Genomic DNA, 13,624 nt, shown 5'->3' on the forward strand with positions numbered 1-13,624 from the left:
ACCCAAATGAATTGAGATATCGTTATGATTGATTGATAGAAATGTACAAGCTCCACCGACCCCCCCTCAGGGACCCACTGCCATGGCACGTTGTCGAATTTCGGCTCTTTGATCGGCATCGCCAATTTAGCTTTTCTCAGACCACTTCGAAGTCATTTAACCACGTTCAAGAACCGTAGTTGAGGTTCGCTACTCGGAAAATACGAGCCTCCATGATTCCGAGCCGAGGTCAAACTCGAATTCGTGCGAGCTTAGAAATATGCATATCAGAAACTTCTGTATGTCAAAGTTGCAGCCTGGACTAGAATGTGAGTGTGAAAGTTTTGTCTCGGTCGGTCCGACAAATCACAGGCTTAGGTTTGGCCCCACGCGACTGTTTGCGACCCCTCTCACAGTGAATTTTCCACCATTGGCAGGCAAAGTTTTGTGGGGATGTGTGGGGAAGCTAATATTTTATTAAGAATGATCCGCAGAATCTGTAGGTTGGTGGTGAGGTCGGTGACGGCCCAGTGCATGCAGAAACATGGCGAACAAGCAATGCCCTCCTGTCTGGGTTCCTTGGCCCTCGATTCCACATATTTCTAGCGGCAAACGAGAGACATGCCAGGGCAAAAGTTGCGAACTTCCCTTCATTCTGATTAGTTAGCGTGTTGCCTCCCCTCAACTTCCACGATAGCCGGGCAAGGAATATCAAACCGATTTTTCTGGGGTTAAAAGTGAGAAAACCTTATGAAAATCTGGGGCAAGTTGATGGCAAAAGATGCGATCTCGGGCCCCCAGAAATCCCAGTTGAGAAGATTATTTTTCTATATAAGATGGGGAGTCCGCTTCCGTATTTTGACTTTTCGTTGTGCCATTCAATTTGATATCGCCTTGTCCTGGTATTGGGATCGACGCTGTGTGACCAATAAGATTTATTGTCGCAAGGAGACCTGTCAAAATCCACGCAACTTGACTTTCTAAATAGAGGTCTTGCCAGGGTCCCTTTCTTTAAATCTTCAGTCGGAACCCCGCAGAGTTTAATTTTTCTGACAGAGTAACCATGTCAGGTTCGTCTCAAAACCGATACCGATATCCCTCTCAGCTGTCCTTTCAATATTCTTTACATATATTCCTCTACTAACACAATCCAAATGAAATTAGAAAAAACTTCAAAGGACTTTCCCAGGGGTGGTGTCGAGGCCGCAGGAGACTTAGTGGAGGAATATCCTGGATACGTTGATCCAAATGCCTATGGAGTCAATGAGAAGCGGCTGATGGCTAAAATCGACTTCCGAGTCGTGCCTGTCCTCTGCATTTTATATCTCCTAGCATTTTTGGACCGTGTTAATATATCCAATGCCGCCCTATACGGATTGAAGGAGGACCTCGGACTGTTGGAAGGGACAAAATATAACACGGTCTTGGTTATCTTCTTCGTTCCCTATATTTTATTCGAAATCCCGAGTAACATCATCCTCAAGAAGTTCAAGCCACACATGTGGGTAAGTATCGAAATCATACTCGCTCCTTATAACTCGATGATAGAACCACTGGGTGACAGAAGCTAACCAGTATCCGGTATTGCGGACAAATAGCTCTCGGCTTGTATGTTGATGTTTGGTGTTATGACTATAATGTAAGGAACTTCGGTACTCGATTATATTTTTCAAAATATGCATTGGCTAATTTGAATATGGTCGATAGTATGGGATTCACGCAAAATTATGGGAGCATTTTGGCGGTTCGATTTTTCCTCGGAGTACGTTACACAAACGGAATGACATAGCTATTAAACACGTCACTAACAATGTATAAACAGTTATTCGAAGCAGGCATGTTTCCTGGCTGCTTTTATCTCCTTGCCTGCTGGTACAAACGAACAGAGGCTCAGAAGAGATACTCTTTCTTCTTCTCTTCTACCACACTCGCTGGTGCCTTCGGTGGGCTCCTCGCCGCGGCAATTGGCAAGATGGATGGTGTTCGAGGATATAGAGCCTGGAGATGGGTTTTCATCCTTGAGGGCCTCCTCACCGCTGTCGTTGGCCTCATCTTTTACTTTTGCATTCCGGACTTCCCTGAGGAAGCCAAATGGATTACTGAAGATGAACGTGCTTTCATTAAAGCCAAGCTCGAAGCTGATACCGGAGAGTCTCACCGTCACGGAAAGATGACGGCAAAGAGTGTTCTCAAAATTTTATCTGACTGGAAAATCCTCATTGGGGGTGTCATGTATCTCGGCTTGATCGTTCCGGCCTACGGATATGCCTATTTCTCGCCCCAGATCGTTCGCAATCTCGGATATTCGCCCATTCAAACCCAACTGCGCTCTGTTCCACCATGGGCTTGTGCCTTCGGCCTCGCCATGCTGACTGCCACATTCTCTGATTTCATGCGTCATCGTTTCTTGTTCACGATCATTCCAATTTGCATATCGCTTGCTGGCTTCATCGTTTTGTTTAAGATTCATGGACCTGTCAACATTATGACACAATACTCTGCTTTGTTTTTATGCGCTATGGGTACATACAGCGCTATGCCTATCATTAGTAAGTCTAAAGCACTAACCGTATGAGAAGACTTAGCTTTTGCTAACATGAAATCTAGTTTGTTGGTATGCCTGCAATCTAGGCTCTCACGCCAGAAGAGCCGTTGGAACAGGTTGGCAGGTCGGATTTGGAAATGTAAGTGAATCATATGATCTTATGATCTAGAAACATTCTAAGAAAACGCACTCTAACATAACGTTGTATAGATCGGTGGCATTGTCGCAACCTTTGCCTTCCTTGCCAAAGAAGCCCCACTCTATCCAACAGGTTATAAGTTGTGTATATCCTTTATCTGCCTCTCGGCCCTCTCCTGTGCCGTATATTTCACGGGGATTACACTGGAGAACAAGAAGCGGGATCAAGGAAAACACAAGCTTTCTCACCTCAGCAAAGAGGAACTATCCGCCATGGAGCTCGGAGACGACCACCCAGTTTTCCGATACATGACTTAATGCGCAACGATTTTGTTTATTCTTTTAAAACCTTAAACGCTCACTAAAAAAATACCTTTACCAGGGTTGAGAGCTTTTGTATAGAGCATTCATAAGGCGCACATTCATTTTTGGTGCGATGTATAGAGCGGATCTAATTGATCTAAATAGCATCACAAGGAGCAACTCTTTGTATATACAATCACTCATGATTAATTACATTATGTAATGAATTGTCCCACGCACCACTAGCTCGAGCTTATTTGACTTGGTTAGCGTATACATACGTTACGTATATATGTGATTTGTATCCTCTAAAACTTATGCGGCTCAACAGCTCCTAAACAAAAGCCAAGCTAAAATAGGCTGCGAATTATGTTCTAGGCACGAGAATTGAGCTCCAGGAATCAATCCTTAGTCGTCAAGCTCCTTACTAAAGTTGAGGCTATAGAGCTTTGATTCAGGCCAGTTGATCATGCTTAATACTCAGACGTCACTGCAGGGCGGGGTAAATGTCATTCGACTGTTACCTGGTTGCAAGCCAAGGCGGCCTGCCAAAACGGCAGTCATTCGGCTACAGAAACAGTGCGGGAGTGCCAGATCGGACTGCTTTGATGAGCTGAGGCTATGAAAAGATCCCGCGCCAGTAGGCGAACAGTGAGTGGACCGTCAAGACTTTGAAGCCCACGCTAATTTGGCCGCGCCAACTTGGCTTAGGGCCCGAGAGTCTTATGCGCAGGGGTCGCACAACACTGGGACGTGGACAAATGGAAAATATAAGATGACCAAGATCACGCACTTATCCGAAACCCCCAATTGTCATCTCCCAACATTTCTCGTTCGTCATTTCATCCCCCATACCGACATCTCTTCGAATTTTCACTTTCCTCGCCAGATTGGATACATTCTCGCCTTGTCAATCTTGAATGAAATCTCGAAATTGCCATTTGTGTTGCGCGGGTCGTCAACGAAATTACCACACGAACAACGCATAAACTTCCTAAACCAGCTTAGACTTACGAAATTGCCCAGCATTCTCCGAGGGCATCCGGTTCAGCATACAGCACACATTTTTAACCCACTTCTGGGCCGCGTATCCCCACGCTCTGTTATACGTTACCAGACCAGGCAAAATTAAAATAAAAGTCTGCTGTCAGACTTATAATCTTGTGACCTGCTTTTGGACATTAATAATAGAAATTTCGAAAAGACGGCGCCGCAGCTGTCAAAGATTTAACATCCCCAAGGTTTTGGGGGTGGGGCTTGAGGGAAATTCCTTTCCGAGGTTCTCGCTAATTTGGCACCGTCGGGATTTGCTGCTCTACGATATTTGATTAACATACCCCGGACTGTTCTGGAACTTGACGAGTTAAATAAGCGGGTCGATGTGGTTCCGAAAATTTGGAGATTTGATATAAAATGGGACTATTGGACCATTTTGTTACACATCGGAAAGAAAGAAAAGCTGCCAAAGAATTACCAGAGACAACAGATCAGTCTTACGACACACAAGTCCAAAAATCTAATTCCTCCAGTCTTGGTCAAAAGATTAAAGAAGACATTAGAACTCTCAGGAAAAGTCACCCGGAACTACAATCGACTTCTAAGCTAGAGAAACCATCTTCGACACTTCAAAATGCAAGTTCTTCTATCAACTTTCCAAAGCGGTCCGCCTCAGACAAAGGTCTCCTCTCGGTCCAAAAGAAGCACCGAGCCTCGTCGAAAGATGACACACGGCCAGAAGATATACCATCTGACGGGTACGCTTCTAGTAGCGATTCTTCTTCGACTTCAAGCAAGAAGCGATCGGCAGAATCGAAAGCCGCGAGGGAAAGGCAGAGGGAAATGATCAACCTTCAAAGAAGCACACCGAATGGTTCTTTAAAGAACCAATCATTGTGGGTGTACCCCGACACTAGATGCTACAATTATAGGAATGGTGGCGTCCATTCCAGTGATTGGGATAAGACAACGAAGACTACGCCTACTAGTGAAGGGAATGTCTCTAGCACTGGCTCCAGAGACAAAATCAAGGAAACAGACAGCTCGAATCTGGTTTCTAGCATTCACAAGGAGCCTAGAAATCCTGTAGTTGGGGGATTACCAGAATCATCAAATCACTACCAGCCGGTTTCGTGCCATACACCATATGGCCCATAAGGCCGATTCTTTAACGACAGGAGAATGAATCCGATAGGATCTATTCGTATACCATTACAAGTGGAGGTAGCAGTAGGAGTAGGGCTGGAGACTATGGCAGCTATTCGAGTGGGGATGTTGGCTATAGTAGTTATTGAGGTGGAGATCGAGGTTACTCGGTGGCTAGTGGGTAATCAGGTGGTATAGGATGCCCGCCTTGTCTTGGAGGGTGTTTGTTATGCCAGCTCGATGTTATGATTTTTTTTATGCAGCATCGGGCCTGCTTCTAGAACTCTGCAAAGGTATCTTGATGATATCATGATCTAGACGGTTTGGGTTTTTTTTAATAAGTGTGCCAGCATTAGATATATACGTCCCTTGATGATCAAGTGCGCTTTTTATATAACTTATGTATGTACTATGATAGATATGTACAGATGGTGGTTTTATGAAAAACCATGAGTATATACAGGGAATAGATTTCTTTACACAGATACTTGTCTCGTACCCAGACCTGGAAGTACAGATACAAAGATAAATATTTAATCACCACAGCACTTCTGCCCTAAGGCGGCCCCATTTCCCCCGTACATTTACCCACTTCCCATCCCAGTCCCTCACAAGCCTCTCCGCCTCGCTTGTATAACCATCACGGAATCTCACTACCCATCTCCCTCCTTGGGAAGGCTCGGGGGTATTAGGCCCAACTATCGGGATTCGCTCAAGACCGTATCCATCCCTATCACCCCCCGGTACTAGCCATCTTCCAAACCCGTGCTTCTCAATTAGCGAATACTTCAACCACACTTGCAACACCTGCCAGTGTGAATTCGCACATAGCGCGATCAACACTGTCCGCCCGGGTGCACCTTCTGCCTGATATAGCAAGTTCGGGATCACCCCGTCAAGAGGCATTTTAAGCGGGTCAACAAGAACTAAGTTCGGGACCCAATATTTAGTCACAGACGCGGGACTGCCCTGTAAAGCCTCTGAACTGAGATCGAGGCCGGCAGGTTTTGATTCGAGGAATGTCTGTGCGGCTGCGGGGGGCGGCAAAGTGATATCCGAAGACCGCCCATGTAGCTTCTCAGATCTTAGAAGTTCGAGAAAGTGTGCAAGATGATGGTTGGCAGCCTCATCAGAGTCGAAGTATAGATAGTAGCGATTTCTACGCTGTAGACGAGGATTGGATCTCGCGGGTATGACCGTAAAATTCCAGCCGAGCCTCCGAGCATGGTAGTTGGAGAATATCCTTTCAATGTCGCTTTTGATCATTGTGGCACCACAGTTTTCCAAGCGGAGGATGTGGTATGCCCTTGAAACATACTTGTTTCTCCATGGTGGCGAGGTATTAGTGATATTGACATGAGGCTCGCTATCGGAACTATCCACTTTCGGGTCCGCGACTGGCATCTCTGCCTTTCGTCTTCTCATTGGATTCTCTTCTGATGATGGCTTCGATAGGCTTGCTGTCGAAGTAGGAATTGACTCTAGCAATGCGTCAATTGTAACCTTTGAGTTCTTAGGTTTCATCTGCTCGGGAGAATAGTATCCTAAGGACCCAATTCTCGGATCAGAGATCGAATCCAATAGGTTATCGATTAACACCTTAGCTTCTTGGTACGCTCCTGGTTCTGAGTTCTTCAAACCCTTCTTTTTCTTCTTTCGTCTTTGTTTTGTGGTACTCGTGGAAGAATCAACCAGGCCAGTTCCGCTCCCCTGGTCTGGGATTTCACCACCGGGTTCGGCTTTATTTGCACCTTGATTCGCATCTATTAGGTCTTCATCTTCCTTCTGAATCCCAAGGATCGGACTACTGAACCGATCTTGATGCTTCCGGTCCACACTGTGAAGACCTTTGGCGGCCTTTAGAATCTCGTCAGATACCCCGATGTGAGGAGAGGTTTGATGTTTTGCCGTGGTTGTGCCATGGCTTATCAAGCTGTCGGCAGCACCCGCCTTGCCAACATTCGGATACAAAGTAGAGCTGGTAGTGCTAGCAGGGACAGCACGAAGCTGGGCGCCTTTGAATATGCTTTTCAATGGCTGGGCATAGCTGGTTAGTTTGGTCCAGGCGGAACGGAGGGACATTAAGGCCTTTTCTATTGGTTAGGAGATAGTGTGACAGAGACAGAACGTATTTCCTTCATGGGTCTCTTGTTATAGCGTATCCCTTTTGCATAGTATTGTCCTGATTCTCGAAAGAAGGCTTAGGGAATGCCTTTGTTTTGCGGTCGGCGCGGTCGCGATCCTGATTCGATAATTGACTAGACTCTAGCTATAGTTATAGCAGAGTCGGATAGGAAGTGCAGATTTTGGTGTTGGGAAAATTGCGTTGCCGATGTTTGTGGGTTATCTGATCAATCTTATCTAATCGGACCGATATACCCTGCTCCAGCACTTTGCTCGAGCTTCATGACAACATTCTGCTAGACGCGACAGCGACTGCCAACCGACCTTCTATCTAACCCAGCAGGATAATCTCACTCTCATCCTTCTCGCAAGCTGCTAGGCTTCATTGAGGACACTCTTTATCATCATGGCGACATTACGGATCGCTGGTGCTAACCTACGACGGCTTGCATTATCAGGCCCATTGAAACCGTTGACTCCAACTTCACTCCCACGATTCGCGGCCCCAATTATCGCTTCCCGTAGTATTACTACGACCCCAACTAAACGCCAAACTCCAACACCATCTTCAGCCTCAGCTGATCAAAAGGCCTCATCTACGACACGTCTTACAGAGATAAAAGATGGCCCTATTGCATCTCCAGAGATAGACCTTGGGGAGGAGCTAGCAACGGATTGGTCACGTTCGTTCTCAGGATTATCACAGGAACCATTCGCAAAGGAGGTTGCAGACGTTCTATTGCAACCTCTTGACCCTGTTGAGGTTGAGATTAAGCCAGGTGATTACCATACCATAACATTCCTTGTTCGTTGTTCCCGTTTATTCGACTAATATCTAACGATGAAACTGCAATATCCTATAGATGGCATCATTTACCTACCTGAAATTAAATACCGGCGAATACTGAATCGTGCATTTGGCCCTGGAGGATGGGGTCTTGCTCCTCGAGGTGAAACACAAATCTCTGAGAAACCAAATGGAGGAGGAATGGTGACTCGCGAGTACGCTTTAGTATGTCATGGAAGGCTCGTTTCGGTTGCCCGTGGCGAGCAGGATTACTTTGATGAGTTTGGCATTCCAACGGCGATGGAAGCCTGCAAGTCCAATGCTATGATGAGGTGCTGTAAGGACTTGGGTGTTGCAAGCGAGCTTTGGGACCCAAGATTCATCAAAAAGTGGAAGAAGGAGAATGCTAGCGAAATGTTCGGTGAACATGTTATCACGAAGAAAAAGAAGAAATTATGGGTTAGGAAAGGCGAATCATTGGAGTATCCGTACCAGGTGTCGAAATTTGGGTCCTGAAGTACAGGTTAGTTACCCGATCTCACCTGCAGCCATGGCGTCACGCAGAAACTCAGTGGAAGGCCAGCTCTCTTCAGATGGGATTCTAGGGAGCTCGAGCCATGCGGGATCTACCGCGGTTGCCGGTTCTTTCTTGTACATAATTTATATTTTTTCACGAGGCTGTACGATACAATATTGTTAGGTGGGCCGCCTTGTGGCGGCCAGATGCTGCTGCAAGACAACTAGATAGTGGATGTACATACATACTTACCTACATCAGACCTTTTACACATACATATGAGGCAAACTGGATGATTGTTAACTCTTCTTATACATCTGCGTTCTTGGAAGGGGAACATTTCGGTTCAATCCCGCCTCGCCCGTCACCTGCCATTGGTCAAGATAGGCGATTTGGAATGTGATTTTAACGGACATCCCACACGGAAGCAACCTTGCGTCCCCACTTGCCTCCAGCGGGAGGGCGGCGCCGTGAACCTATCCATCTTTTTCGACAATATATCACATTCGTTAGAAATATTTTTGAGGGGGCCAGCAAAGCAAACTTTTCGAAAATCCAGAATCGTCTGATGAGGCTGGAATTATTTCTTGTTCATGCATCAATTTAATTAATATTAATAGCTGTTAAAATAAGTGCCCGGATATGGAAGAGTCGATCAAATCATTGCAGCGGGTAGGACCAGATGGTGTCAAGCTTTGGGACACGGCAGTCTTTCTGCAGGTAAAGCTCGAGCGCTTGCATATATTGAAGCAAGGGTATGCAATGCCGGCACGGGGCGATATTGATGTGAGAAATAGCAAAGTCGCTGGCCAACCATTTCACTAACATTGACGACTCGGAGTCGAGATGACCACCCTCCGGCCTCGAGCTCCGAGTAATTAATTCTCAATCGGCGGTCTCGTTAAGTTTTAGTTTCTATTTGTCGAATCGATGTAAAGATAGAAACCTCGAAATTCCATGTTTGTCGTGGGTGTGGGAATAGCTAATTACCTAACTAAACTCGGGTATACTACAGTTTTGCAACATTCACCAAATATAGATCCGTTGCGCGAAGGCTACTTTCTGCCTATCCACGAGGAGTTTCAAGCCTTCTGAAACTACTACGACAGGACACGTGCTGACATTGGCCCTTAGGCTAGCCATTCCCAGGCCGGCGCCGCGAAGCCGAGTTTCCCATTATTACGATTAATCGACTGCATGCATTGAAGCTCCCGACGAGATCTTGAGAAGTAACGTCGGGAATAATTCTGCACCAGTCGTACTCGCTAAAGCCAGCATTGTGGGTCGAAAATCCCTCCAAGAGTTGCTACGAAGAATCCAATCGGGTCAAGGTTTCTTTGCTTCGACATTTCGCAATCACACACAAGGGAAGCTAGCACGTAGTGGTGGGAAAGATATCATGGATCAAATCCAACATGGACTAGTCCTGGCAGCTGTGATAGGAGCGCAGGTACGCAGGAGCTTCCGGTATAACAATATCGAGTTAGCCCACCGTTGACTTTTGCCAATTACAGGGTTCACGAGATATAGCCTGGGCTTTGAGTTTCGAAGCCCATCCATTAGTCTCGTCACTGGCCCCGGTCGGTCTTTGAAGCCAAGCAGATTCGTCTGCAAGTTACACAGAAAAAGTAACTCCAGACCGAACAATGCAGGTGTCCCCCAATTTCTTCCCAGCAAATTGGCCCACAGAGCTGAACAAGTTATACAACTTCAAAACGGACGATAAGCGTGCTGACTCCCCTTGGCCCCTTGAGGCCTAGTCTCGCTGCATTCTGCACGTCCTTCCCATGCATCGAAGCTCTATCCTCGCAATTATCAAGGTCTCCACAATTGGATTTTTCCCTGAGCCCGCACAAGCAAGAAATTTCTGTCCCGAATTTGGGAGGGGAAACAATACTCTCGCTGTCTTCCGTAATAGAATTTTGGACATGGGCATAATTGCAATGGCAACAGCTCTATGTCTTTATATGGCTGGGATCCACCCACTTGAATTGTTGAACCAGCCGACTGGAGGTTCTGTTGTTCACTAATCATACACATCCCTCTTGTATATGCACCTCGATGTGCGTCTCTTCGCCTCTTCGCATCTGAATTTGTACAATTGCACGGTCGGAACCCTCGATTGGGATTTTTGAGATCAAGTTTGTATGTGCGGTAGACGACCAAGCCTCTCAAATTCGCCTGTCCCTTGCTGTGGGCTGCATTCTTTCCCGGACTTTTCCCCACTAGCTTAATACGACCTACCATCCCGCCGTCTTTTTTTTTCCGACGAGAGCGACTAAAGGCTCCGTAGTAGGGCTGGAACACGATATCTGGAATATCTAAAGGCACAACATATATTATTATCATACCGACAATGTTCAAGTCTAGAGCCATTGCCGATCTGCTCGCCCTCGCGACGACTACTTTACTGCTAGTTGCGCCTGCGGTCGCACAGAAGACGTCGAAGGCTCCGAAAATCGACCCAGTAGATAACTTCTGCAAAAGATACCAACAACAAAGTGAGTTCTATTGACAATACCGATGTCGATTTTGGGCGCCTTAGCTTACAAATTCTGTGCAACTTGTAGCTGCTATTACATCAGAGACACTCTTCATCGATGGCGGTACGATGTGGTTCCATGATGATCCCATTGTCTGGGGCCCTACTACCCAAGGAATCAGTAAGTTCGTCATATCTGCTTGTATTCTATAGTCGCACTGGTATTCATGCTGCGAATCTTTTAGACACTTTCTTGATTACGACCGACATGGATGATAGTTGGGATTGGAAAGGCAACATTTCACAGACTTCAATCTTTAAGACGAGAGAGCCTGGAAGGAAGACCGGATATGTTCCATCATTAAATGGTGGCGCGATCTGGCCAAATAGGAACGAAACCTTCCTTTACTTTTATGGAGGAACAACAAACGCCAGTCTCAGCAATTTTACGCTATATGCGGAGCCAGAGTCTGACAGGGATACACTTTGGAGATACAATATTGCCGAGAAATTCTGGGATCCTGTTGTCTACACCAAGGGGTCCTCACTTGTCACGAGAGCTTCCTTTGGCGGCAGCGTTGTCGCTCCCAATATAAACAAGGCTTACTACCTGGGAGGCGTCGTGGATCGTGGATCAACTGACAGGAGCGGTGACCTACAATCACCCAGGTTCCTTGACGGGTTGCTTGAGTTTGATTTCGAGACCGAATCTGTTCGAAATATTTCCACGGCTGAACTCGGTAATAGAGCGCGCGCATATTCGCAGCTAGTCTATATTCCCAACTATGGGACCTTAAACTCTTCTAGTGAAGGGGAGAAGAAAGGGATCCTAGTTTCCATTGGTGGAGAGGTTAAGAGCAGCCGGATCATTGATGTGAGCGGAACTCGAAGGGGGGACATGGTAAGTTGCAATAGCCAGGCTCTGCATACTTCGAGTATTCTAATTCCTTTCGCCAGGTTCAAATGTCAGACATCGCCCTCTTCGACATCGAGACCGATAGATGGTTTGTTCAGCAGGCAACTCCACACGCTAAAGAGTTCCCGGCAGGGCGAACGGACCATTGCATAGTTGTCAAAATGGCGCCGGATAACTCGAGTGCAAACATGTGAGTCGGACGACTAGTTTCTAGACCCTTAGGTTATCCTACAAGCGTACTAATAGTCCCTAGATACATGTACGGCGGTATCACCTACGATGAAAATAGAACACCGAGGTATCTTGACGATGTCTGGATCTTAACGCTACCTAGTTTCCAGTGGATTAAGGTATGTAACTCTCTCTGAACCCTTGCGGCGATGATTGAATGAAGACTCACATGATATTCGGTGTAGATTTTCGAAGGAGAATCGCCCCGCTATGGCCATACATGCCACGTCGCTCCCAAGGGACGACAAATGATCACAGTTGGTGGGCTTGGTGGATACTATACTGCAAACTTTAACGACAGCCAGTGCGACTGGGAGGCAAAATCTGTTGCCCTTTACGATCTTACAACATTACAATGGAGCAGCACGTATCTCGCACACAGTGAACCTTATGGGCTCCCTGTCGAAGTCGCCCAAAAGGTCAACGGAAAGTAAGTCATCATAGCCCATTCCTCATTACTTTTAGTCTTCGATGGTCTAACTCTTTCTCAATAGCCAAACCGGTAATGCAACCATTATTTCGCCTCCCGGTGATTGGTCGAATCCCGATATCAAAGCATTATTTGTCGAAGTACCAAGAACCGAGCCGAAGAAATCCGTCAACACCGGGGCTATTGCCGGTGGGGTCGTTGGCGGTGTCGTTGGTCTAGGACTTATCATTGCTGGAATTTGGTACTACTACAGGAGAAATATCAAGAAACACCCCACACCAAATCCACCACTTCCGGAAGCTCAGCAATGGAACAAACCCGAACTTGAGGGACCGGTTAGCCCTGGATTGTCGCCCCAGAGCGAGACTGGCCCCAAAGGTATCTTCGAAATCGGTGATACGGTCAGAGTACCCGATGCAGTTGAAACGAAGGGCAAGGAGATCCCATCCGAGTTGCCCTGAAACGGTTGACACAAATCTGATAATATAATCAATAATGACTGATCACGAGCGGGGGGTAATGAATTGTTGGGAGTCTAGCGTTGCGTTCTAATTCTATTAACATCCACGGGAGTTTTATTCATTTATTCTTTGTTTCATTCTAAACCAAATGATACCACCTTCCTTTGCATTTTCATTTCCTAGCACAAGTATACGTACGAGCTATCTATTATATCTAGGCCACTTGCAGCGGCCCACATTCGGGCATTTTGAACGTTCTTTTAGAAAAAAACAAAACAAATACGACAGGAACAAACATGGCATTAATTAGTATGTATGATGTATATAAAGATCAGACGACTAGCGTACTAGAGCATAATGATATTTGTGTAAACTATGCATATTCAAAGACTGGTAAACGCAGTGAAACCATGGCGTCGCATGGGCATATGTTGCCTAAGCCTACCTGTTGCCCTCTAGGGTTGGGTTTCTGGGGACGCGTTTATATTCTACAAGGCCTAGGGGGCGAAGTTCGTGCAGATATATATGCAGGTTGATATCGGGTCGGGTCGTGTTTACTAATCAGCTAA

General features: G+C 46.3%; 5 protein-coding genes across 5 annotated transcripts; 4 read left to right on the top strand and 1 right to left on the bottom strand.

The window, feature by feature from the left end:
• Positions 1-1,133: 1,133 nt before the first annotated feature.
• AOL_s00043g169 (uncharacterized protein) lies at positions 1,134-2,980 on the top strand (the record flags this gene model as incomplete). Its single annotated transcript, XM_011120656.1, has 6 exons — positions 1,134-1,484; positions 1,578-1,618; positions 1,687-1,741; positions 1,802-2,528; positions 2,587-2,663; positions 2,735-2,980. 6 exons carry the CDS (start codon positions 1,134-1,136, stop codon positions 2,978-2,980), a joined length of 1,497 nt encoding a protein of 498 aa, XP_011118958.1.
• A 1,398-nt stretch (positions 2,981-4,378) lies between these two features.
• AOL_s00043g170 (uncharacterized protein) lies at positions 4,379-5,119 on the top strand (the record flags this gene model as incomplete). Its single annotated transcript, XM_011120657.1, has 1 exon — positions 4,379-5,119. The coding sequence occupies one exon, from the start codon at positions 4,379-4,381 to the stop codon at positions 5,117-5,119; it is 741 nt and encodes a 246-aa protein (XP_011118959.1).
• A 525-nt stretch (positions 5,120-5,644) lies between these two features.
• Positions 5,645-7,189, bottom strand: AOL_s00043g171 (uncharacterized protein; the record flags this gene model as incomplete). Its single annotated transcript, XM_011120658.1, has 1 exon — positions 5,645-7,189. One exon carries the CDS (start codon positions 7,187-7,189, stop codon positions 5,645-5,647), a length of 1,545 nt encoding a protein of 514 aa, XP_011118960.1.
• A 448-nt stretch (positions 7,190-7,637) lies between these two features.
• Positions 7,638-8,534, top strand: AOL_s00043g172 (uncharacterized protein; the record flags this gene model as incomplete). Its single annotated transcript, XM_011120659.1, has 2 exons — positions 7,638-8,010; positions 8,095-8,534. The coding sequence occupies 2 exons, from the start codon at positions 7,638-7,640 to the stop codon at positions 8,532-8,534; spliced, it is 813 nt and encodes a 270-aa protein (XP_011118961.1).
• Positions 8,535-10,891: 2,357 nt separating this feature from the next.
• Positions 10,892-13,055, top strand: AOL_s00043g173 (uncharacterized protein; the record flags this gene model as incomplete). The annotated part of the gene is made up of 7 exons (XM_011120660.1): positions 10,892-11,036; positions 11,106-11,198; positions 11,263-11,918; positions 11,975-12,123; positions 12,187-12,283; positions 12,350-12,594; positions 12,659-13,055. The coding sequence occupies 7 exons, from the start codon at positions 10,892-10,894 to the stop codon at positions 13,053-13,055; spliced, it is 1,782 nt and encodes a 593-aa protein (XP_011118962.1).
• Positions 13,056-13,624: the final 569 nt, after the last annotated feature.

This window comes from Orbilia oligospora (genome assembly GCF_000225545.1).
Source record: "Orbilia oligospora ATCC 24927 unplaced genomic scaffold scaffold00043, whole genome shotgun sequence".
In the NCBI taxonomy this organism is placed as follows: domain Eukaryota; kingdom Fungi; phylum Ascomycota; class Orbiliomycetes; order Orbiliales; family Orbiliaceae; genus Orbilia; species Orbilia oligospora.